The sequence below is a fragment of the Melanotaenia boesemani genome, chromosome 6 (assembly GCF_017639745.1).
Source record: "Melanotaenia boesemani isolate fMelBoe1 chromosome 6, fMelBoe1.pri, whole genome shotgun sequence".
NCBI lineage: Eukaryota > Metazoa > Chordata > Actinopteri > Atheriniformes > Melanotaeniidae > Melanotaenia > Melanotaenia boesemani.
This window is the reverse complement of record NC_055687.1, coordinates 27,403,020-27,429,143: the sequence shown is the minus strand read 5'-3', so window position 1 is coordinate 27,429,143 and position 26,124 is coordinate 27,403,020. Positions and strand designations below refer to the sequence as shown.

Sequence of the window (26,124 nt, the reverse complement as noted above, 5' to 3'; positions counted from 1 at the left end):
ATTTATATATTCAGGGAGTATAAATCTTTCACCTCAGTTTGCACATCCTCTACCACTATTCACAGGCCCTGCCTAAAAAAAAAAAAAAATATGTTTCACTTGGAGAAATAACTTTCAGTGGCACCCTTCTACATGACCTGATCATGTGTTAAATATTATTTAAATAGCAATACAGGTTTCTTTAGTTTTAGTTAGCTTTCCCCCCTTGAATAGATAGTTTTGTGAAGCTAAATTCCTTCATGACTGTAGCGCACACATAAAAAGGTCATCAACAAGGATACGCTGCACAGTATCCAAGACTGCAAGAGAGAGAGCTCTGTTTAAAAGTCCATACCTCTCCAATCTATTTAAAAGTAGAGGAAGGAATTCAGAAAGGTTGGTAGCACTCTTCCCATTCAGGCATCCTAGACACGTTGTCTCCCTCCTGCTTGGTACAGTACATTCAGCTCAGTCAGCCACCCTGCAGCTTGTCCACACATATCATTCTTTGAAGTGCTGTACCTGGGGTGCACAGGGGCCTTTGTTGAATCTGCGAAAAAGGTGATAAGAACCATGAGGATCTATGAGTCTCAAACAAGTGAGTGCAAGCGATGATGATGACAGACCAGCAAACTGCCTGGTGTTACCTGAATTTAAACGATGCAGCTGCAGACTGATGATGCAGCTGATAATGGAGGCCTGTCTGAAATTACAGCCTGGCTAATGGGAGCGATAGATACACATTTCACAAATATGTCTATATGCATGCACAATTTCTGCTGCATGTGTGTGTTTGAGTGAGCACTGAATGTGGCCTCTAAACCGATGCATCAGTTTACCAATCGATAAGCAGCTGTCTGGGGCTCCACAGGAAGTCAGGGAATGTACTTCAGTCAGCATGGCTTCAAAGCAACACACCAAGATAACAAAATTCACACACACACACACACACACACACACACACACACACACACACACACACACACACACACACACACACACACACACACACACACACACACACACACACTAACAGATCAAATAAGTATGAGTAAGGCTCTATTTTTAAGCAAGAAGAATGGCAGGTTGGCAGGTGATTGGGTTCTCAGGGGCTTGGAGTTTTCCTGTTGAAAAGTCACTGAAGATCAGAGAGCCAGGATACACTGAATACCTTAAAACAGAGTCAACAAAGGGGAGGCAGCCACTGAAAATGCAGCTGAAACCACATAAAGATAAAATAAAACAATTTACTGTTGTGGGTGTTGCACATTTGAAACCACACTTCAGCTGTGGAAACTTCTAGCAGTATTTACAAAAAGCCCAAAATAATATAATCCTTATATCTATTGGCTAAGAGGGAGGTAGCTTTACAAAGATAGGTCTAATGTTCCATGCCCCATAGTGTATATGAGGCATGTGAGCCAAGAATTTCTGTACAGGCCAAATGAGGCTTTACCATGCCTACTGCAGTAATTATTTCCACTGCAAAACAAATAAAGCTATGAATACCCAGAAAGTTTAATTTCTGTGTAATCTAAGTGATATGTCCTCAGTACTCTGAATGAATATTTAATCATTTAAAGAAAGATGAAAACTTTGCATGGCCGTATCACACAGGAATACGTGGTTTTTAATACGTAAATAATGAAATATGAATTAGCGCTCTGAACAGAGGCGGTTCTGAATAAAACAGCATTTCTTCACTATTATCTTTTTCACTGTCAGTTTAGTGACACCACAGAAAAAGACGGGTATAATTACACAGGGTGTCAATAAAGTCTCTTTACAATAAAAACATACAATTACACAGGCAATTGATGAGATATGTTAATCAGAGTTTTTCTATGCACTCAGTGGTTATCAAAGCTTTTAATCACATTTCAGTATTTTAGGTACCCTGTTGATGAAAGAGGTTCTGTTAAATAAAACCCTAAGAAATGGCTACTCCTCATGAAAAGCACAATGTGTCATTGTTTATTGAAACAAAATTAGACTCAGCAAAATTACAAGATTGAGTAAGGAAAACATTCATCTTTACATTCATCAATGGCCCAAGAAATTTATGGAGACAGAGACAGTGCTGGATAAAGGGAAGCGTGGAAGAGCATGAAAATCTGAGTAAGACAGATATAAAGGTGTATTAAATGAGACCAAAAAGAAGGGAAAAAATCAATATGTACTCCTCATTTTGCATGTTTCCACAGATGTCTCTAGTCATTTGCTTCTGTAATACATTAGTTAATTTGAAAGGAGACTTTATGGACATCATGTATAATTATTTTCCAAAAGCTATTAGTAATCAATGTACTGTCTGCAGCAGCTTCAAATTCTACCTATGGTGACAATAATTTTAAGAAACTGCGGTTGCATTTTGCTTGTTTAATAAAACACAAGCTGTTGCATAAAATCTTTCCAGTGCTGTAATTTTTTAACAGCTCTGAATTCAAAACAGCCAACACTGATTATAATGCTTTCAGCTTCTGGAGACCTCCAGACACAAGCACAGGCCAGGACCAGGAATCTACACTCTTTCCCAACCTTGACACGGGAAAACAGGATGAGACAGACACCGCTGCACCAAGCTGGGCATCAGAAGAAAATGAAAATATTTATATATATATCAGCAGTGGGGTAGGATTTCTGGCACCACAACACTGTTGCACCTGTTATTTCACTCAGAGTAGGGTGCCAGATTTCAGAGGGAGGCGTTGGGTGTCTGTTTCTCTCAGGATGCGTGTGTGGTTACGTGGATGTGCCCAACAGTGTGTCACTTTATCTTAAACCTGTGTGTGCATATGAAGGTGCAAAAGCAATCTATTTATCAGACTGGGGAGTAAAATTCTGAATGTTTATGTTTATAGGCACGTAAAAAAAAAAAGCTTTTAATACTATCTGATATAAATCAGATTTAGTAACAGATTGTATAAAACATTTACAAAGAATTCACACATGCTGTTAAAAACATACAAAGGCCCATAGACACACAAGCACACCATCACAGGAGCACACAGTTCCTCTGCTCGTGTTTCAGAGGAACAGATCACAGTGAAACTACTAGACAAACAGAGCATGACAAAATCACATGGCGTGAGTCCTCCAGCTATTATTCCATGTGTGATGTGAAGACAATAGAGAAATCATTAAGTCATTATGTTTATTACATAAAATGAACAGCAAAGGCATCACTGTTATGATTCACTCCCCCAAAAAACAACTTTTCAACTTAGTAATGTCCTGATATGTGAGCATTCAGAAAAAGTAAAAATTAAAAAAAAGTTGTCTTATCCCTTTTATAAGCATCATTAGGTGGTATGTAAAAGAAGCAAACTCTTATGAATGAAAGAGGTTTACATACATACATATTCTTAGGAAACTTCAGATGTGGATGGACACAAATCGCCATCATAAACAATTTGTTTAATTTTCAAATGAGGAAAATGCATACGAAGCCAGCCTTTGGTACAAAGTTGTAAACAAAAATGAAACAAAGGAAAGAAAAAGAAACAAGGTTTCTATCATTTTTGCTTAGTCGTGGAAAAATGTACAGCCAAACAAGTTTAACCAATGTTTTAGTCACAGACAAGGTACAGTTCAGGCATTACAGTACTGAAGGCAAAAAAACAGAAAAACAGCACAGTTTTATTCAGCATACAGACTGTAATTGTAGGAGGGATCTTTGCTCCACTGTCTTTATCTCTGAGTTCAGCTTGATGCTGCATATTTGTAACAGCATACAAAAATATGTTGCACACAATACAGAAAAGAAAGGACAATGTCAATGCATGACTTGGCTAAAAGTTTGTTGATCATCTTTAAATGAACCAGCATCAGGTTTAAGGTGTAAATGCAGTCTGTGGAACAGGGAGAGAAAAGTTAAGGGTCTGCTGTTGATATATCTGCAAGGCTACACTAGTCAAAGCTAGAATCCTGACCTGAGCATAAGGTATTAATTCATTATTTGTTGGCATGAATGACTGACGTGTTGACTGTTACCAGTCCTTGAAAAGTCAATGTTTTCACATTTGCTGTGTGCGCACGATGCCTGGCAGGTTAACAGGAGTGTACTGTTGAACAGCTGAAGCAACTCCAGATTTACTTGCCTTTCTTGGTCAGTTAGGCTCCACTGGATGCCTCATACATTCTCATAATGAGTTGGTGAACTCGTAACTAAAGCACTTCTGAGTCTGTGATAGTGGAGATGCTGTCTGGATTTGGTATATACAACAGAAAACAGGGAAAAAGTGAAGTTAAGAAGTTATTATTGAAGGCTTCGGGTTGGTTTAAAAATATGATGACATGGAGGTCAGATGATGACCGTCTCTAGGTGAAATCCGTAAGTAAAGGAGGAAGTGTGTTTATGGTGGGGGAAGGATGGAGGCACAACAGGGGTGGTAGAGGGAGAAGAGGAGGCAGAGGAGGAGGAGGTGGGGGAGCGGCTGGCCCATCGGGAGGGGAGGCGACGGTTGGCTGGACGGGCAGGCCTCGAAAAGTTCTTCTGGATGGAGGAAGAGGGGACGGAGCATTCTTCATCCTCCTGTAGAAAAACAAGTGAATTAACATTTAGGATGATCACACTGCCCGGTCTACAGCCAGTTTCACACACTCAGATACTTAACAATATGTCACGAATTCCATCTGATGTCTCCTTGGCCCTAAGGAAAACAACAGGCACATTTCAAACAGGAACACTAAAAGCATCAGCAGGCACATGTGAAACAGTCACAACTAAATCCCACGGATTGTGGTATTTGAAATCATACCACATACATAAGGTAGTTCTTCCAATAACAAACTCTTCAGAAACAACATTTTATCTGCGAAAGTTCAACTAATGTCAAGCCTTTTTCTTTTATTCTTCTACTGAGGCCGAATAAAATTATCTTCATAATTACTCCCACAATATCTTCAACATTTGCATGACTTTAAAGCGCTGTAATTACTTCAGCTTTCCTCATTTCTGTGGTGTGCCAAAGGCATTTAGTCAGCTGGATTCTTGCAGATACTTCTGTTATTACTACACAAAGGGCTGAAAAACGCTTCCACCATGTGGCCCAATGGAAGGACTAAAAGATGAAAGACAAGTTGGTGAAAGGGCAATAAACGTCCTGCCTAGTTTTATACCACACTGCCAGTTCTTTAGGAGCCTTTAAGCAATGGAATGGCCCAGATGCCCAGATTATAATGGAGGCTTTGGCCTGCTTTTGTCTCTTAGCACATACCAGAAATAAACAATGTTCCCACCAGGGCTGTCCTCAGTCAAGGGCAATTGCTTAATGTTTAAGAATGGACTGGAACGCAACGAAATGTAACGGAACTGGAACGAAACGGAAAGTTCATCCGGGTCCACTGGCATGACTAGCCTTGAAAATATAGTTTGATCTAATTATGTATTTTAATCAAAACAAAAAGTGAATTTACATATTTAATTCCAAGAGAAAGCCTTTGAATGTTAACATCTGCAATGAATATTACACCTGCTGAGCAGCTATATATACTTCTGTTAGTCTACTCACCTGCACTATAAGCTGTAGCTCCTTCACACCTTTGGCACTGTTGCTGGCGACCTGCGCTGTGACGTGGCTGCTGTGTGTCTGTGAAATGTGCGATGTCTGCATGTGTCTCAGAATAGGAGGTAAAGGCAGGGGGTCCATGCCCAGCATGTCCTGTTCAGTGATTTTTTCATCTCGTCTACAGCTGAAGTTGGAGATTGAATTCATCTCTTTCTCTTGGCTGTCGTTTTGCTGTGCCCGAGCTGCATTCTCATAATTTTTCAGAATCCTTTCCACTGCACCATAGTTGGACCTGGACCCTTCTGGCCGTGGGTAGGCAGCAAGTGTGAGGGGCTTCCAGGGGTGATCGTTCATCATTCGAGGCATAGGTCTGGAGGACTCATACTGATAAGGAGAAGCAGGTATGTGTCTTGGCTCTGTCGCCTGTCTTTGTTTGCTCTGAGCAGATGACTGTGGTTGGGAGACACTGGTTCTTGCTGTCTGAGGCTTCGCTCCATAAAGATTCTTTGAGATGTTATCCTCCAAAGGCTGACCTAACTGTGGATTTGCAGGAACGACAGGCTCAGAGAACAGCACCTCTGTGGCTGCTCTGTGTTGCAATTTCCTGGAAGGGCTGCTTGCTGTTCGATCTTTGTAAATGACCTCACAATGGTGTGCAGGGCTCTGACAGGTTGTAGAGACCTCGCTGAGTCCAGCCAGTGGCTGTTCAGGTGAGAAGACAGGAGGGGTTTCTGACTTTATTCTCAGCTCTTGGACTTCAGGAGAACTTCTGATTTGCCTTGGCTGCACTTCAGGATTCTGTATAATGGAATCCAAGCTAGAGAGAGATGATGAAACTTTAGGATGTGCATCCATGATGGTTGTAGTGAAATCAGTACGTATAGGTTGAAATGTATTCTCTCTGGGAGGTAAAAAGTCATCTGATGTTGTAAGGGCTGGCTGGCAAGCAACAGAGCAGCTATCTGTTCCAGTAAAACTGTCTTGTACATCTGCTCCGCGGCCCATCTCTGCCTGAAACATAGTTCTGTTGAACTCAGCTGTTTTTTTTTCTAATACAATGTTTCGTTTGGAGCCTTGGAGGCTGGGGCTTGCAGGTGGTATTGACAGAGAAGACAAGAGTAAATCTACAGGTAACTCTCTGACAGAGGGAGATGTCTGTAGCCTCCCAACACCAGAGCTGTAATCTAGACTCAAGTCTTTCCCGGCACTCAATATGTTGACTTCAGAGAAGCTTTTCTGCACAGTCCCATATGCAGACAACTTATTATGAGTGAACTTACTTGCATCGCAGGACCAGCGGTTGTGGCAACAGCCTATATTGCAGTTGGAATTAGAAGGTACAGGGCAAGATGTTATTACACCATCTTTGAAAACTTTCCCCTCATTCTCCTGTAGCATAGCCTCAAACTTCCTGACAATGGATGGGCTGTTACATTTTCTGTCCACGAGAACACAGGGGCTATGGCACTTCCTCATCGTAGCCATGGGGGATTCTGGGATGTGTAGTTCTGTGTCTGGATTAGAAGTGCTCAGATTCCAGGAGGAGGTGCGGGGAGGGATGGGTGGGGCTGCTGTATCTGTTTCAGAATGTACTCCGGGGCTTGTCTGTGTGGCTCTGTAGCTATCTGGATCAGCAGTGTCTGTTGTCCGGGATTCACTCAGCCATTTGTTGGCCTGCCAGGTGTTATCTGGTGACAGGGTGATCCAGTGTTCCCTCTCCAAAGCCCGGAGGTCATCATAGATCTGACTGAGGTCACAGGGAGCTTCATCAGCCTGCAGGCAGCTTTTCTCATTTCCATCAGATAGGCAGAGTGATTCAGAATGATTCCTGAAAGGAGTAAATAAATAAATTAAAATGAATCACCTTAATTTTCATTCATCTACAGTGTTTATACTACATTTCCTATAAATTAATTAATTTGTGGACAAAGAAAAATTGTTAAAAGATGAGTCATCGTTTACTTACAGGGCAGCATTGAAACAAACATGGCATTGATGGTATATACACATGCTAATCCTCAGCACACACCATTTATCATAATTCCAAGGAGGTGTCAATGGGAATTTACCTTTTGTCTCCACTCTTCTTTCTGATCTCATCTTGGTAGCTACAAAGCTCCTCACTGACCCGGGCTATTTCCTTCAGAGCCTGAAAAAGAGAGAAAGAAAGACAATGAGCTTAGCTGTGATGCTGTGTATTGCTTAAATAAAATCCTAAGCTCTACACTGGTAGTGAGACAGATATATATATAGCCTATATAAAAAAAAGATAGTCCACTGAAAGCAACCAAACGAGGTATACAACAGATGTACAGACACACTGCTCATCAAAGTTTCAAGTTAATCAAAGCAGTCATAAGGGAAGAGATAACAATTAAACTGGATTTTATAACTAGAGTTAAAAGCAAAAAACACTCACAGCATTGAGAGCTGTGTTGTTTTTTTTCTTCTCGCTCCCAAAACTCAGTCCTCCCCAAACTGAGCTTTCATGTAGACTAACATGGGCACCTTTAGAAGTATATTCTTGTTGTACTGGATATTCAGAAGCTCCCTGATAAATAGCATCCAGCTCTGATGTATCCACAGCTTCCTTATTATCAGAGTCTTGCTGCCAAGTGCGTCTGGATCTCAGCTCATCCTGTAGCTCAGGTTGGAAGTGGTCACTCTGACTAAGCTGGCCACCAACATTAAATGCTAAAAGGCCGTCAGCTTGGAAGAAGGTAGATTGGTGATTATCTCCACTACCAAAAGCACCATCATTGTTGATGTTTCTGTTGTGACCAAAGTGAGGTGAAGACAGGTTTCTGGTTGGTTCGGATTGAGTGCTGCTACTCAGCAGCTCGGACCGGGAGTTATCACTGAGCAGACTGGAGCCTGTACTGGTGGATCGCATGCTGAGCCTGCGAGCAATATCGTCCTCCTGCTTCCCACCATCCTGTCCGGCTCCCCCTTGCTTCACTTTCACCTCACAGTAGAGCTGGGTATGAGAAGAAAAAATACAGAAAAAGTAACATTGCCATAATTTAAACTATGTCTTCAATTAATATAAATTATAAAAATATTAATAACAATCAAGACTATTAAGAGGATAATACTACATAAATGGCACGGCAAGATTATATAGTGGTATTTTGGATCGATTACGTACACATAATCAAAAATGAATGTTGTATAATGAGAGGTCAGGCAAGACAGCTCAAACCAAAGATATTTTTAAAGCACTTGCATTTAAAAACAACAACAAAAAAGGGAAATATTCAAGGAATTCTTTGAAATATAAACTGGATAACCTCTGGCCTCCAACCATGGAAACCTCAAAATAGTAACATTTCATGCTGGCTGGGCCTCCTTCCCATCAAGTGATGTCTACATGGGACCGCTGCCTTTCAGTGTACATTATTCCTGATTTTCTGGCCTCAGAGGACAAATGAGATCCACATGGTCGTAGGAATTTGTTCCAGTGTTTTGGTCTCTCTCCAACGACATCATCATGGATTCCCTCATTACAGAAGAAGAAAAGATAAAACTAATTTGCTGTTGTGGGCATGTCAGATTATAACCATCCAGGCTTAACCGTCTCTTTCTTTGTCTTTGTCATTCTCTCTTCGGCCACTTAATTTGTTCTTCTTTACTTACTTCCCAATCAGTTCTGCCTTATCCTGCAATACTAGCTTGCCATTTTAATGTAATTCCTCTTTTTGACCCCAGCTGGCTTATAAACCTGAGCTTTCTCATTATAGCTACATTTTTGACATTTCATTTAAATACTCATATCTTCTGAATTCTTGCTGATGAATATGGTAATAATTTAATGTGAAAAATTACACTGATCTCACAAATCTTACTGTCAATTAAAACCAAATTATTTACTGTAGGGCTTGACTGATCTTTCTTTCTTATTCATTGTAGATTAATCAAGATTTTGAATCATTAAATTAGAAATTTTTTAAATTTACCTGGAAACCAAAGTGTGTGGAGATCCCTGCTCTTAGGACACTTTACCCTAAAACACACTTCCTCTTGCTCATCAGAACTATTCTGAGAAGGTTTTCCCCTGGTGATCACTTTGTCGACACCCAACCACTGACTAAACAGACAAGCTGCTGCCATTGGTTACATTCTATCACATAAATCAGTAAAAGTGTGTACTGAATACAAAGAAAATCTACCATTTAACTGATATGGTCAAGAACATATCTAAACTAGTCTAAATTTCAACATTTTTTTTTTCATTTTCCTTTCACAAACAATAGAGGCCACAAAAACAACAAAAACATGTCTATAAGAAATCTTGGATGGATTCAACTTAAGGATATATTAGTCTCAACTGAAAATGACTTTCTGTTGCATGAAAGCTTCCCTATCTACACTGCTCCAGGTCACAGACCATCTCAATCACTTCCTTTGTCTCAGCACACAGAGATCAGAGAGCTGGCAGAACTCCAGTCTCATCCTCTGACTCCCTCCTGTCTTTAAACTCTGCAGTCACACTCAATCAGGGATGCTGTTTTGACAGCGATGATGGTGGACAGGATGTGTATGATGGATGTGTTACACAGTACAGAGGAGCTTAGTGCAAAAGAATTTGTATAACATGTAGAATTTTAGGTCAACCATTCTCAGAGATGGACAATTTGCAAACATAGTTTTTCATCAATACTTTAGTCTTACTTTTATCACAAGTCAACATTAGTGAACTGTGCTAATATATGTATCCAGGTTTATACACTTTCAGTGTATCTTACCTCTTCTATTTTTCTCTGCATATCCTTCAGCTGACTCTCCCACTCTTTTCTCTCCATGTCGAACCTTTCGAGCAGCTCAGCCTTCTCCCTCAGCCAGTCCTTCTCACTGTGCTCCAGGCGACAATGCAGGTCCATAGCAGTTGAGTGTGTGTCCGCCAGGATCTTCCGCTGCTCCTCCCTCTCCCTGCGAAGCACCGAGGTCTCGCCGTGCAACTCTCGAGGACTCCGTGATGCTGCTGACTGGATCCCTCCACTCGCCAACCCTGTAGCTTCTCTAGCTTCCAGCTGAGAGAACCAGAGGACAAGAAGTGCAGTGGGAATGAAGGAGGGAACAAAAGGGAGCAAGCAGATGGAGCAGAAACAGTGGTAGAGACAGTAGAGAACGGAGTGGTGATAAAAGATAGATTGTAGTATAAGGAATAGGAAGAGGGCCAGAGGAAAAGACGCATGAGACAGGAGTGGGTGAAAAGATTGAAAGAGGAATTAAGTGAATGAAGGAGCGGCAGGATGAGAATATAGAGGAAATGGGGGAGTAATCAAGCATGGGAATGAGTGTGAGTGGGTTCATAGGAGGGAAGAGGGAGACACATTGAACAGTGTAAATTTCCTGTCAGAAATCACACAGCTGCTTCATGGGTTCAGGGTTCAAGTTTCTTTTGTACAGTGTTTCCCTAACACAGGATACATAGCAGGAAATGGCAAATTCAAGCACAGAAAAATATGTCTGCAGATGGTGGCTTAATTTTTCTTTTCAGCAATACTCTAGTGATCCTGCTTTTAAGAAAAACAGAGAGCCATACAAAGACGTTCTCTTAGCAGAAATAATGACCACCATTGTGTCCATCCATTGCCAGCATACTGTGTTATTGGATTAAATTGGAAATGCTATTTTTAATTAGGATATCACAAAGCTCCTCATTTGATTTCAATGTCCTTTTTGAGTAAAATAATGTGGGGAGTTCCACTGGGATTTTCCCAGTCTTTTGTACAAAACAAAAACCTTATGCAATGAGTAAAGTGTTCAATAATTATGAAGTCTAAAAAACAGTTCAATGACAACAAAGACTTAAACAATGGAAACCTCCAAATGTAAGATGAAAAAACATTTGAAAACCCATATTAAAAAGGCATAAATGATATTCTCTTTTCTCTCAGGAGAAGGGTGTGTTTTAGTCCATGGATCTGTACATTCTGTGGTGAATTTGCATTTTTACTGCTGGTGGAAAACAGGAAAAAAGTAAATCTTAGTGCTGGAAGAATCCCAAGACAACGCCTCCGTATGTGCATGTGTTCCCGTGTTTGTCTATGTGTGTATGTAGTTTGTGCAATTGAGCATGCCAGGATGTGTTATTTCAGTGTTCTGCCACAGACATCAACCAAAGCCTTCTTACAAGCCTCGGTCATGGTGCTATTTCTGCATGTGGCCTGGGGTCAAGAAATTATGGGTGTAGAAAAACAAGTCAGTGCATTCTGTCTGCCTGTGGCTCTTCTCAAACTTCTCCACAATTACAGATGGAAGATGATGGGCGCTGTCCACAATCTATTTAAATATCCAAATGTAAACAAATAGTGCTCATGCAAAAACAAAATGTTTGCAGTCATATTAAAAAGCCAAGCACTGTTTTCACTGATTAAGACAGGTAGGGCAAATTATCTCCTTAAAGAAAATTACTGAACTTGTCAACAGGGACAGATTACTGGGACTGCATCCAGCTCAAGGAAACACACTCCTGCTTTAATATATGTGAACCTTAAATTCAGTCTTAAAAAGCAACTTCCAGTTACTCATGAGTGTCACTGTATGGCACAGGGTATATAAAGGTAACTGTGTCACCAGGGTGACCCACTATAAATAGCGGACACACAGCCTTGTACAATGTCACATTCCGAGGGGGGGCTGGGAAGCCGAGGTAAAGGGAGGAGGGGAGTTGGCTGCTAAGACAGAGTGAGATGTCTCCTAGCTGCCAGCAGCTTTCATAAATCAGGATCATGCTGAGAAATATGTCTGGAAATGCTGGGACTGAGCCTCGGCCTGGAACTTCGGATGCTGTCTTGGTATTTGGTGGTGGAAATGCCTCAAAAGGATGAAGAGACAGCATACGGTAGTAATATCCAGGCTTCAGGCCTGCTGTGGGAGACGGTGTGTGATAAAAATCTCAAGAATGAAACGACTTCTTAGGGACTGAAGCCAAGGATATGCTCAACTGACTCACTTGATATTAGCCTCTAATCTCAAGTATTGCAATTATATGCCGTACTTGACCAGCTTACATAATTCAAGATGATGCAGTGATAGGACACATACATACATTCACTAAAAATGACAGAATTCCACCATAGTGAACACATTTGGTTCCTTTCCTAAATTAACAACATCTTCAATACTCTTCAAAGTGCTGTAACAAATAACCAAAGTTAGCAGCTTCGGCTAAAGAGAGTACAGTTATTAAGTAAAACTGTATGGACTTTAAACTGCATGACTCAGCTCTTTGCATTGAAGAGCATATTTTCCAGTATATTTACAATTTTACAGACATTTTACACATCAATATTCAGAAAAGAATCAGTGTGATCAGTACAAATTCAAACTAAGCCTACAGATGTTGAAAGCCTGCAGTATTTGCTTAACTTGAACAGGAAAAAATGGGCTCATGCCTCTATTGGTGCAGTAAAACCAACATGTGGAAAAAAAACAGTTTCTTGCATGCTGAATTTGTTTAAATTTCACTTTGAAATTTAGATGTTTTCCTCCATAGACTTCATCAATTTTCTCACCTTACTGTCAATTTATTTAGAGCTTCAGGCAAGCAAATCTGGCCAGTTTTTTTGCTCATTAGTTTGATTAAATAAGGCAAAATTCAGTCAATTATATATATATATATTGGATTCTATTGAAAATGGGTGACTTAAGTTTATTACTTGGGTGGAAAGAGACCAAAAGTCAAATTACTTCTAACACATGGTTGTAGAGGAACTGTACTCTATAGTGTGTAATACAAGTTTGGTTACAAATATAAATCTGTCAATTTATAACTTAGTTGTGATTTTGGATACTTGCTAAATATGAAACATATGAGCAGATGTAGATTAGCACACAGCAAACACAAGCCTAGAAGTATTGAGTGTGGCAGGATGTGGCAACTAGACAAAACAACCCCTTGAATGCTGCTAACACCACTCAGTGTGGTTTTACTCCAAGTCACATTTCCACCTGCTTTGTTTGTGTAATCAGTGTTGACAACTATGTATCCATATCTGTGTACATGTTCCTTTCAACTTTACTGCATATTCTAAGCATTTAAACATAAAAAACACACAAACTATAATGTTACTGTGTCGACCACCACCTTGGTAATGTTATGGAATTTTTAAGCTTCATCGCTTCAGTCAGATCATCATTAGTTTCAAAGGAGAGCTCTATGTGAAAGGTTTTGAGTCTGTGATAGGAATCATATGGGTCTCAAAAGGGGGAGATAAAGACACTGATGTCAACACACAAAGAAAATGGGAAATTTAACAAGCACAGAAACAGCCAGAGACAGTCAACAAACAGTAAAATCTAAATGTCACCAGAGATTGAACAAGTCTCATCAGGTTTAGACTTCTACTTTGTTGAAGTCAAATATGTCCAATTTATGATATAATCAGAAAAAAATGTTAAATCCCTAAAGCCACATTGCTTTAAAGAATAGCTGTGCATGATCTGTGCACAGCCTGACACAGCTAGGCACTGGTATGCTAACTTAACCCTAAATATTTTCTGCCCAATTCAACCACACTTGACAGTAGCTGTCCAGTGGCAAGACAGGCTAATATTTCATCTGCTTAAAGCGAGCTGTTAAAAGCCAAGTTTGGTGTGAGTGTCTGACTGAGAGGGGATAACTATGCTTGTCTCCTCAATGCAAACCTTTTGTCTAAGCTAAGGCTTGAGCTGGATGGATGCCATGGTGACTTATCACCCTGACTTAGGGGCGGAAAATCCTATTTGTGCAGCACTAAATTCCAGACATGCACACACATGAGAAAATATAAACCACCACCACTTACTTAAATAAAGAAGAACCTGAAGTAAAGTATTTACAAATGGCTTCTGAACAAGATTATTTGTTTTGTTTTTGATAATCATCATCTCCCACTTACCTGTGCAATCCTGCATTTGAGCTCAGCTTTCTCCAGCTCCCAAGCACATCTATCCCTGGTATACTGCAGCTGAAGCTCAGTCCTCTTCTCCTCCTCTTTCCTCACCTCCACCTGCACTTCCTCCAAAACCGTCTTCAGATCCAGCAGAATCCTCCTGTTCTCCCCTCCCTGCATAGAGACACAGTCAGCAGCAATCTTGTCAAATATGCCCAATAAAGTAACTTATTACTAACAATTCAGGGACTATATTTTGATCGCACTTTGAAAAGAACTTCATGCATTATAAGAAAACTCTTCAAGATAAGGACAGATACAGCAAATTATTGCCAACAGGTGCAACATAGACACACAAAAAACATATTAGTGCCTCTGATGTAGTCCCATAAGCTATAATACCCTTTCCCTGTAAACAAGTGTAATTACTTGTATGTTTGCCACTTCTCTCAACAATGACTCCTTCTCGCGCATCCATTCCTCTTTGTCTTGAACGTGCCGCTTTTTCAAATCTTCAAATTTCTTTTTAAGCCGAGTGTGCTGTACTTGTGGCTGCGGCTGCTGAGGCTCAGAACCCGGCCACATTTGTCCCTTGAGAATCTCAAGGACCTGGGTTCCTGCTCCACCTTCTCCTCCGCTCGGTGAAGCACCGAACTGGGGCTCCTGGAACTGACTGAAGAGGGTAGGTGGAGAGGAGATTCTCCTCAGCGGGCTGCGGTTTTTGCCCCTGCCTCTGTCTGTCCTCTCCATCCTCGAGCGCGGCACATACTCCCATCCCTGAGACGGCACGTATCCCCCGCCAGCACCGCCCCCACCGTGCAGCCCCGAGCCGTTCATAAATGCACTCCACATCTCTCACGTGAATTCAAATTAAACACTTGTTAGACAAAAAAAAAAAAAAAAGTTAAAAGAAGGTTCAAGGAACTGTTTTATACTTAGCCATCTCTGTTTTGTTGAAATGATTTCCATAGAGTCTGATGAAGTTTTCCATCAATTAAAAGTTTTTTCATATGGTAACCTGAGGCACAATTGAACCAACAATTATCCAAACCCGGCCGAATCTCCCGTCGGCCACACAGCAGCACCCAGAGTCACTGCTGTGCCAAAACACACGACGGGACTGGACCCTCCGTTCTTCTCCATATCTTCACAGAAACAAGGTCAAGTCGTCATTCTGCTACCACAGTCCCCAAAGTGCATACTCTTTAACCTTTAAATACGTCCTCGTTGCCGTCTACTTGCGTTTTTTTCCTTTTACACGTTTGTACCGAGCTCTCGGGACGCTCCGTCTCCTGCTCTGTGCTGCAGGCGACAGCCCCGAGCTGCCAATGACGGTCGCCCAGTAAACACTGAGGCAAAAGGGAGAAGTTCCCAAAAATATCACGGAGAGCACTGATGTAAGACCTGCGAAGTATTTTTACACCCTTGTAACCAGGACTTTATTTTCCTAAAGCCCCGTTTAGCTGAACGGCGCCTTGAGGAGTGCTGTGGAGAGAGATCCGTTAATCAACACCGGACTACTCTAATTACGTCGCCACCTTACGCTGTACCCATAGCAACAAATCAGTTCGCGCGGTAACTTTGATAGTCTGCCGCTAACCGTTACTCATTTTAGAGAGAAGAAAGTACTCATTACGACTTGGATGGAAAATACAGTTACATGTGCATTTTTTTGCAAAATAAGTCACAAGGGTGTCTTACATTGATTGTAAACAAGTAAGGTTGCCTACCTGTTATATCTAGAAAATTAACTGCTATCCTCTGCTAAGTCATCATGAGAGGAGGGTGACAATCACGAGGAAGGCGAAGAAGGGTGGGATTTAATTAATCTTGACTGCATATAAATCACAAAAGTAGCGACCCAGGGAGGGTCAGTAACTGTGGAAACAGAAACCTTTCCTAATTTTAAGCAGACCTAGTAATTAGCTAAACAATAGTAACGCAAAATAGCTTCCAACATAATAGTATAATGTTCCATTTTTATCTAATTCTCCCTAAAAGCACAAAGCTTCCATGCACGTGCCATATGACCGAACCCTTACCGTCTCTTCTATGGTCCTGACTGTATTGCAGTGAATGTCCTCATTCAAAAGCAGCCACGAGGGCCCATATGTCAGCCAACAAAGTAGCTAAAATGATCTCTGGACTGGAATGCAATAACAGAGTTAGGAGCAACTGCAGAGCGGGCAGCCTACAGCTGAAATAATGCTTTCATTAACTGGAATAAAATTCCCCTTCCTCCCTCCCACTCAGTCTCTCCTCCTCTTCCTTCCACAGCTGGCCCTAATACAGAGTATGACGTGAAATATCCCACCGGTGGGATGAAAGAAGTGGACCGGTTCCACCCCCATCCCGGTGGTCAGGTCCTCTTGTTAAACAGATCCACCATCTGCACATTTTTTATCCTGGTCTTGCAGACCCCGCCCTTGGGCATTTTTACACAATTCTGAACGTTACACAACCAAAATTTAAACGGGGTTAAAAATGCTAGACCCCCTATGCATGGACGGATTACTTAACTAGAGCCCCAGGTAGTCAGGAGGCCTCTGGTTTTATCCCTGAAATATTCCAAATGTTCAAAATGGGCCACACAACAGTGACACACAAACAACCACAAAGGAATGCACATGACCAATTAAATTTATAAACAAGATAACCTAGGCATCATGCCCACACAGTCGCAAAATAGAGACATAGAAACTGAAAACCAACACATCATGTGACCAAAAGAAAGCAGTAATGCAAAAACAAACTAAACTTAGTCACCAAATGTTTACAAAGATATATATATAAATATATAATGATCAAATTAAGACACAAAATGGAACCAAAACAACAAGGAAATGATGAAAAATTACTCTAGTTGTACCAATTACCAAAATGAGACAACATGATTAAAATTATACTCCAAAGAAATACAGTTGGACACATACAACACCCACAAATTGTATCTTCATGGTTTGTGGGTTTCTTCTTTTTTCTTTTTTTCTTTCAGACAGTTGTTTCACAATCTTTCTCTGCCCCTATCATATTTCCAGTGACCGCCTGGAGGATTTGTTACAGATCATGTTGACATTTTGTCATGACTCAGTGACTCAGCACAGAGGCCTAAGAGGAACTTGTAGGAGTCATGAGCCTTTTGTCTTTTTCATTGTCACACAGTATGCAAGTGGAACTGTACTTGACTGGTGTGTATGTGTGTGAGAATGTGTTGTCTCGTGTATCCTGCCTTAACATACTGTCATAAGACTAACATCAGTGTTTGCAGTGCATGCCTCATATTAAACCCAAATGGGTCAAGAAAACCTAGAAATGCCCAATTGGTGGATAAACTGAAAACAAGATGGATAAAATCAGAAAACTCTGGGGTTTTCAGCTCTTTGCCGTTTGCAAAGCACTTTCTCCTCTTTGCAACATTTCTGCTATTGTAGTGGAAACTGTTTACCCTAGTATGTCTTATCTTTAGAATATAAGAGTATAGAGCTTTAAGACTGACTGTTTCCCCACTCTAATTAGCAGAAACGAGATATGTCAATCAAACAGGGTTCAGACAAGCCTACGTAGTTTTCAGAAGGAGTCCAATTAGCAAATGGCAACACCTGTGTGGGTGTACTATGGGATATATAGAGCTCTGAAAGCAGCATTTTCAAAACAAAAAAGGCTCATCACTCACTCTCAGAGAATTGAATGACAAACTCACCTAGCACTCTGATCTTGCTCCCGGCTTGTGTAGTATCCAATAAATGTTGAAAGCATCCGAGTAGATGAGTAGCTTGAGTCATACTTGGAAAATGAAATTGCCCTGTACCTTGAGTGACCTTATGCGATGAGTTCAACATAACAGAATTAAAGTGAATAAGTAAACAAAGAATAAAAAATGGACATAATGTGAGACTGAGCGTGTGCTTTACAGAACAAAAAAGAGGGTGAAAAGAAATACCAATTTAAAAATGGTGGCATACGAGAGTGAGGAAAACAGAACAAGAATGAGAATCAGCAAAATAATTGGCTGAAACATCTGGATGGGTAACAAATGAGGGGGAAGAAGAGCAGAATGACAAGCAGTCAGGATGAGATTGTTATTAGTATTAGACTACACAATAATGAGTCATTTGTGTGTTTGGTCTTGCTTACAGACAATGGTTCTTCATCCTGTTTATCTTCTTGCTTGGGAACATCCAGACGGTCTATGAAGCTCTGCAGCTCCTTTCTGAAGGCTTTCATTTGGGCGTTGATACGATACAGCAGCTCATGCTCTCTAATCCTGTGGAACAGAGGTGAATTCAGGACTGGGTTATTAAAAACATTCACACTGAGTCGTATTCTCACAAGACAGTCACAGTGTACTGATGATATGTTATACTCTATCACCTGCCACCTTCTTCATCCTCATCCAGCCTAGCAAAAAGCTCCCCATTGGTGACATACACCCGGGCCTCTGCGATGATAGTGCTGGTGTCAGCGATGAGCCTGTCGATGGTCCGGCCCAGCCTCTCCGCCTCGATGCGGATGTCTATCATTGATTGCCGGTCCTTCAGGCTTCTGGATAAAAAACGACTGTCTACGGGTGAGTAAAGCGAGCGTGTTGGGGTGAGGCAGCGGATGTTCCTCACCTCATCTGAGTCACTCTCCCCCCCAATAGGGCCTTCACGCTTGCGGTGGGGTGGAAGCAGACGAGGAGAGGAAGCTGAGGCTGAGGGCGTGTCGTCTTCACGCCCTCCATCGCTCTCTGCATCACTGTCCCGAGGGCTGCCGCGGATGCCCAGGTGTGAGGCCAGGTCGTAGCGCTGCATGTTGGAGAGCAGCACTCGGTTCTCGTACTGGAGCTGCAGAACTTTGCCGCTCAGTTCATTGATCTGAAGACGTGCTGCTTTCAGCTCCTCCTGGAGGGCCTCCACTTTAGCAGGATCAGCTCCTCCTGGGGGGAGAAAGAAACAACGAAAAGTCAGATTAGACTTCAATGCACAGCTCCTATGGGTTTTATAAAGCACATTTTTCCAACTGATACCCATTTATTATAATAAATTAGATCATAAGATTTTCCCCTGCAGTGCATTCTGTCTAACTTATAGGCAATGAAAAAAATTACCTCCATGTCTTGATCCAGCTTCATGGGATCCAGCCTTGTATTTAAGTTTATTGAGCTCATTTGTCACCTAAAAGTAAAACTTGATGTTACTACAGTCTCTTATGTAAGAATTTTTAGTTCAGATATCATAAGCTTTTAAACAATGACTCAAAATAACAATAAGTGCAACAGATAAGACAAAACTTCTGAGCTCCAGAGGTCCTACATGTCTACATCTGCATTCAATAACAAAACATGACAGCATTACACAATATATAAAAACTGTCACAAAGGCTCACAAATAGTACATAACTGCATTTTCAAGGCTATAAAAATCTTACTTGATTGCACTTTCTTTGCTAATTACAACATGCTTATTTTGCAATATATCAAAATTTCACAAATGTAATATTATATGTAATATATTAATATTGCATATTAAAAATGCTGGTGATGATGATAATGTCATGCCAGAAAATCCTGTTTGAGTCCCAATGAATGTTGTCCTTCTAAACTTTAATTGTTAGACATAACAGATGCATGATTAGGTTTTAAGATCAAGACCTTCGTGGTTACAGATTCATTTCCCATTACTTGAATGTATCTCCATACAAATTAAAAATGTGAGGAAAAACCTTACTATCAATTTCTCCACTTGTATCGTGCTGTTACCATGTTATAAACAAACCTATTACACTGTCTCTTGTAAGACTGGGCAGCACAGAATGATGCAGGAGACCTTGTGCAACAATCTGCAATACAGCTTCATAGAATTTAATGATGGATGCCATTTACCTTTTTATTCTCCTCTTCTATGTCTGCTAAGTTCCTGCGGAGAAGTTCAGCTTCATCTTCCACCAGCTGAAGCTGCTGCCTCAGCTCAGACAGGGCCTCGCCCTGCTCCCTGCTCTGCTGGCCTCCACTGCTAGAACCATCCACTCCTGCTGCTGCCAAACTAGGAAAACAGAACAGAAAAAGGATGGTTAAATGTATTATTTGGTTTGCACGCCTTATAAATAAAAATCTAAGCTCTTAAAATATGAAGATATCTTTGAATTACCACATGAAAAACAACGGATCTAATTTTTCTTAAAGCTGAAATTTAATGCTTTTCTTTTAAATATAGATACCGAAGACATCACTAAAGGCTAAGACTTAACTTTACCTACTATTGAGGTTGAATAATTTTGCTTGTGACTATTTTTCTATACAGCTATTCTATATGAGAATTAGTGCATATAAATTACCTGTCCTCCCTCATGTCATCCAGCTCAGCCTTCAGACCTCTGTTCTCCACCTCCAGCTCCACAATCTTCCTCCCCAAGATGTTGGCCTCCTCCTCCACCAGGCGTAAACGAAGTTTTAGCTCAGATTCACGTGTGGTGGGAGGTCCTCCAGCCTCACCTTTAGGCAGAGGGCTGTCCACGTCTCCATAAAAGGATCGGTACTTCTGCAGCTCCTGCTCGAGTCGATCCTTCTCTTTGTCAATCTTTGCCATTTTTTTCCTCATCAAAGTGGCTTCTTCTTTGATAAAGGCTAGCTGGCACTTCAGATCCTCATTTTCTTCCTGTAAAGATGGAGTTGTTTATTTACCCAGTGGTTTCAGTCTTCTACAAACTAAATTAAGACTAGTTTTGAATTGAAAAGCACATTATGTAATCCCTGTAAGACATTTGTAAATAATTAGTAGTTTAAAAATGCAATGCAGATTCTCTATATCAATAGCCTACTTAAAAACTCTAAGTTTCTCTGACTATTTCACTGGCTCAGCACATAATTTTAATTCAGTATGTTTTAGTTGGATTTAGAAATTGTATTAAGAGAGTGCCTCACTTTTAAACATCCAATGAGATTTATTCTCTGCAGTCTAATAATGTGACCACTCACCTCGATAGGGGTCTGTGGGATCTTTCTCTCTGCTCTCTGACCATCCTTATTTCCTCTTCTTTTCAGTGAGAGCTGCACAGAAATAGTAGTTACATCATCATCATTAGCTTACTGTTTTCTTATTGAAGGCATTGATATCACCCAGTGTAATGGAGCGCTGAGGGCTCATGCATGGAAAAACAGCACTGCCTGAATTAACCTATAAAAACTCCTCTGTTTCAAGGCCTTACATATCAAGATCAAATGAAAAATCTGGTCTTTACCAGGCACTAAAATTTGGTAAATACAACCTCTGATTGAAGTCATCCTGGTAAGTTTAGGATCATTGTCCTGTTGCATGACCCAGTTTGGGCTAAGCTTTAGTTGTCAGGCAGATAGCTGCAAATTTGACTCTTAAATAATTTAGTACAAGCTAGAAGATGAGTTCTTTTAAGTGCTTCCACATTCAAAATACTTGATACTTGCTGTTTGAATTAATCCAAATTCTTGTATAATTGCAGAAAGTTGTTTCTCTGATTGTTTCTGTTGGTTCTTCCTCAGTTGTGTTAACACTTACCCAAATGTGTCAAAACAGGAAACATATGCTGATGATCAGTTAAGCTAAAACATTTGATTAGCTGAATCTGGCTACTGAATTACGCAACATTTTATCTGTAATCAGCTCCAAATTGTCTTGAATTCCACCTACACACGTTCAACTTCTCCCTAGCCTCACCTCCAGTTTTAGTTTGGCTCAACCTTAAAATAGCAATGCATGACTGACAAAAAAGTGAAAAAATATTAGCACATCACCTTCAAGCCCTTACCTCTTTTGCTTTTTCAAGCTCATTTTGTAGGGCCTGTTTGGTGACCTCCACCTCAATCAGCTGCTGCCTGAGCTTCTCATTCTCCTCATCTGTCTTTGTCCTCTTTTCCTCCACATTCTCCAGCTCATGGTGTAAGCGCACTGATACATCCTTCGCCACCTGAGGGGGAAGGCAAAATAAACAAAGAAGGAGCGTCTCTGTTATAATGTTCTATCATCAGTCTATACAGAAAGATGAGTCTAGACTCACCTTTAGGTCTTGCTCCAGGCTTCTAAGTAACTCTCCATCCACTTGACCACTTTCTGTGAACCTAAGTCTCTTTCTCTCGGCCTTCTTTAGCCGGTACTGGAGGATCCGACAGTTTTTGTTGGCTCTTTCTAGCTCTCTGCGCATGTCCTGCAGCTGGCAGGCGTCTTCTTCATAGAAAGTGTCCCGCATTTCATCCATCTCTGCCCGCATCTCCTCGATTTCATTCTAGCAAGAAAAAAATTAATTATTCAATAATTTGTCTACTAATAACTGTCTACTAATAAAAGGATCCATATATATATATAAAGCTTTGTTGGTAGCATTAACAATGATTGCCACGCAGCCTGCGTGCAAATACAACAGGTGCGGCTGTTGTGCACGCAGAAAACAAGTCTATTGTGGTGTAATCTAAATCATCAGTCTTTATGTGATAATTTTTAGTTTACCTTGAGGTCCTCGTTTTCGTCCTCCAGTCTTTCAATTTCGTCTTGCATTCTCTGATCTGGCTGCGGAGCCAACTGTGGACTGTAGGGCTCGGGGGACAGCTCAGGCTCCGATGCCGGGGGAGACGTTGACTTTGTCTGCATCTTTGTCCCTTTCTTCCCCAAGCTCTTATTCAGGTGAAACTGTATTAGTTCGGACTGTAAGCATCCCTCCTTCCAGAAACCAGGTCCGCATCCAACTGTGCTTTTGGAGCTTTTCTTGCTGCTGCTGGTGGTGGTGGTGGTGGTTGTCGATGCGGTCTCTCCTCCTCGCGAATTTTTGCTCCTCAGTTTGGGAGATTTGGATGCGCAGGGTTGGTCGGAGACAACGCGGTTTGGGTCTGCTCTAGAAGGCGAGGAAGAGTCTGTGACAAGGCGCGAGGAGTCATCCGCTGATTGTACGGAGCCCCTGTCCACCGCGGGCCTGCTCAGCGTCGGGCTTTCAGCACCAGCAGCCTGGACAGCAGCCGCGCCTCTGATGGCAGGAACGCCTCCGGCCTGCCGCTCCCTTCCCGTGGAAACAGGAGAATGACCTCGGCTACCTCTCCCTCCTCCACTTCCTCCTCCCCCTCCTTGCTTCGATGCAGGCTTAGTCGAGTTACTGCCCTTTTGCGCAGTTTTAGGTCCAGCTTCTTTGAGGCCGGCCGGAGACGACGAACGCTGCTGCTTCCGGCTGCTATTGTCTGGCTGCCGAGACAAGTCGGCAGATGACGAGGGGTTCATCATGCTGTCAGAGGCTCAGCTCATTCTCAGACACCTCCATTCCCTTCGCCAATATCCATGAGGTTGCAGGATTATGAACTTCTCATACCTAAAAGATGACAGAATCTGTGCTATAATTGGTTGCTTATTCTACAGTTCGATCAGTTCCTTTCTTAGACTCTTATGTGCCTAAAGATGAATTGGGAAAAGGCAGTCCTGCATTCAGGAGGCACCTTGCATTTAAGACCCAAGTGAGGCTAATTAGGTTAGACTTATATCAGTGGAAAACTGCCAGCAGGTGGCAACGTGATCACCATTGATTACACAGTCGACCATTCAGCCTGTGTTTGATAATATGGCCTGTGTGTGAGATCAGCTGCAACTTAGATAATTAGACACTCCACATTTACGTCACATGCACCCAGAGGGTGAGCAGGGGGGAGAGAGATATAATATCATTGACCTGAGGCAGCAGCCAGCCAATTAAACAGAGCTGCGTGTTTAAATAACAATCTGTGCTGTGAAGCCCCTGATCTGATCTGAAAGACCGACTCAACATAAAGCCTCCTTAAAGATGAGCCGCCTTCAGACCCATATGAATAAAGCCGTTTCCTGTCAGCCATCATCTAATCTCAGCCTCACATGCTGGATGACTCAGTAAGCCTGCACAAATGGATGGAGGATGAGCTAAACTGCAAGAAGCCACGAATGAAATGTATTCTTAAGCAATTGCTCTCTTTGCACAGCATTGTTTCTTTTGTTGCGTTGGCTTTCAAAATGCCAAGAATCGACCAATTGTCTTTCTCTTTCACACAGTCTTTCATCCAGCGCTGATTAATTCGACAATTGTTCTATTAAATTATTCCAAACAAGAGAAAAGCGCAACTCTAGACCTATCTACTGCCCAAAGTCTTCCCCATAAACAACTGTAGGCAGCAACAGTAAATCAACCCAGCTTGGTGGCCTGACAGCAGCAACAGAACATTTTGTGAATCAAAGACAGTAATTTGCCCTTCATACAGGTTTCTGCTATTACATTTACGTCAAACACGACTGTGAACTCCAAGAAAAAGCATTTCCTCGTGGAAATAATGATTCGACAAATCAATTTCTTACCCTTTTTCTGGATGTTTTTCGGATGCTTGAAGATAGTGGTGATGGGGAAGCAGAAGAGATGCTGACTCGAGCGCCTCCCGACCACCAGGCAACCTGTTTCAATATTCATGACATTACATCATCGCTGGGAGGACCGGGGCGGTTCGGAGATGAAGCTGAACGCAGCAGGCCGCTCTCATTGGAAGAAGATGCTCAGTCGTCGCTTCTGTCTCGTTGTCTGTCCCTACCTGAGCTGTGATTGGACAAAGCAACTCGCTGTCCAAACTCACCTTGCATTCAATCGTTTGAACTGACCTTGGATGTGGATTTGAGATGACTGTGTTTGTGATTGTTTAACTTAACTCAACCTTATTTTGGTGTGGTTTTCCTCATGTATATGGCAATGTAATATCAAACTTTGTCAATGTACGACTTAGACTGAGACCTCTGTCGACATAAATTAATAGCTTGTAACAAGAACCAGTACAACTCAGTACAAATCATGGATTTAAGGTTACCAGCTCATGGGCAAAGCATTACTACTGCTTTTATGGTTAACATCACTGATTCACCTTTGAAAATTCCAAGCATCACCTCACTGTTTATTTCCTGCTTGTCTGTTTTCTTGACATACATACACATTACCAATTATATGTTTAAAAAATTATATAAATTACTTATCTAAAGATTTAATCAAATAATGTTATTTGCTTATATTTATACTTATTTTATATTATTTAATCTAAAATATTATCTTCATGTATTGTATCTCTTGTAACCTTTGTGCCCAAATTATTCCAAATACAGAAATGTAATTAATTCACACAGATTACTAGTTAAATGGGTGGTCAAAGTTTTAGGTGTGGAATTGGAACCAAATAGATGGTTGAACTGATCCTTTTGTTATATTCTGGGATGTCTTGTGATTGGTGGTTTGGAAGGAGATCAGAAGGTCTCTCTCTCTCTCTCTCTCTCTCTCTCTCTCTCTCTCTCTCTCTCTCTCTCTCTCTCTCTCTCTCTCTCTCTCTCTCGCTCTCTCTCTCTCTCTCACACACACACACAACCCCCAAGATGATGCTTGAAAAAGAATGGACTGAACTGACAGGAGGGAAGATGGATGAGTGTAAGATGGATGGATGGAGGGATGCATGATGCTGAAAGAATGAAACAAACTGTCCTGAATTGATGAACCAGTTACAAAAAGTCTTACCATTTGATCACAGAGTGGTTGAGCTGTGGCCCTGCTCCTAAACCAAATTTAACAAATTAACTCCATGCATTTGGAGGAAGAGAAAAGGTCTTGCTTAACAAAACCATCTATTACCCCAAATGTTTGTTGCAGAGAACTGGAAATGGGGGGGGGGGGGGGGGGGGGGGGTCCAAAGATTTGGCTTGAATTGAGAGTGAGTGAACAGTCCCTGCAGTTTCTGTTATGATGTGTAGAAAAGGCCAGTCTCGTGCATGTTG

General features: G+C 41.4%; 2 protein-coding genes and 1 long non-coding RNA gene across 3 annotated transcripts; 1 reads left to right on the top strand and 2 right to left on the bottom strand.

Annotated features, from left to right (window-relative positions):
* Positions 1-1,937: 1,937 nt before the first annotated feature.
* On the bottom strand, positions 1,938-14,791 carry soga3a (SOGA family member 3a). The gene is made up of 6 exons (XM_041988306.1): positions 14,375-14,791; positions 10,235-10,519; positions 7,909-8,466; positions 7,559-7,638; positions 5,493-7,317; positions 1,938-4,513 (listed from the first exon to the last, which is right to left on the bottom strand). Exons 1-6 carry the CDS (start codon positions 14,546-14,548, stop codon positions 4,283-4,285), a joined length of 3,153 nt encoding a protein of 1,050 aa, XP_041844240.1. The 5' UTR covers positions 14,549-14,791; the 3' UTR covers positions 1,938-4,282.
* LOC121641921 (protein SOGA3) lies at positions 14,459-25,279 on the bottom strand. Its single transcript, XM_041988307.1, has 12 exons — positions 24,679-25,279; positions 22,825-23,671; positions 22,379-22,603; positions 22,130-22,288; positions 21,324-21,395; positions 20,684-21,003; positions 20,232-20,391; positions 19,458-19,524; positions 18,740-19,286; positions 18,503-18,632; positions 18,069-18,386; positions 14,459-14,542 (listed from the first exon to the last, which is right to left on the bottom strand). Exons 2-11 carry the CDS (start codon positions 23,584-23,586, stop codon positions 18,276-18,278), a joined length of 2,553 nt encoding a protein of 850 aa, XP_041844241.1. The 5' UTR covers positions 23,587-23,671; positions 24,679-25,279; the 3' UTR covers positions 14,459-14,542; positions 18,069-18,275.
* Positions 15,887-18,855, top strand: LOC121641922. Its single transcript, XR_006010817.1, has 3 exons — positions 15,887-16,181; positions 18,505-18,645; positions 18,766-18,855. It is a non-coding gene; the product is annotated as an uncharacterized LOC121641922 (long non-coding RNA).
* Positions 25,280-26,124: the final 845 nt, after the last annotated feature.

Bases quoted from the DNA above. Each gene is read 5' to 3' on its own strand.
- soga3a (XM_041988306.1), bottom strand. From the start codon at position 14,548: ATGCAGGGAGGGGAGAACAGGAGGATTCTGCTGGATCTGAAGACGGTT. The intron at 10,520-14,374 runs GTAAGTGGGAGA...TGGTTCTCTCAG, and splicing joins TCAAATGCAGGATTGCACAG to CTGGAAGCTAGAGAAGCTAC. The intron at 8,467-10,234 runs GTAAGATACACT...TCTCATACCCAG, and splicing joins TGCAGAGAAAAATAGAAGAG to CTCTACTGTGAGGTGAAAGT.
- LOC121641921 (XM_041988307.1), bottom strand. From the start codon at position 23,586: ATGATGAACCCCTCGTCATCTGCCGACTTGTCTCGGCAGCCAGACAAT. The intron at 19,287-19,457 runs GTAATTTTTTTC...TTCTCCCCCCAG, and splicing joins AGCTGGATCAAGACATGGAG to GAGGAGCTGATCCTGCTAAA. The intron at 18,387-18,502 runs GTAAGCAAGACC...TTACCCATCCAG, and splicing joins AGGATGAAGAACCATTGTCT to ATGTTTCAGCCAATTATTTT.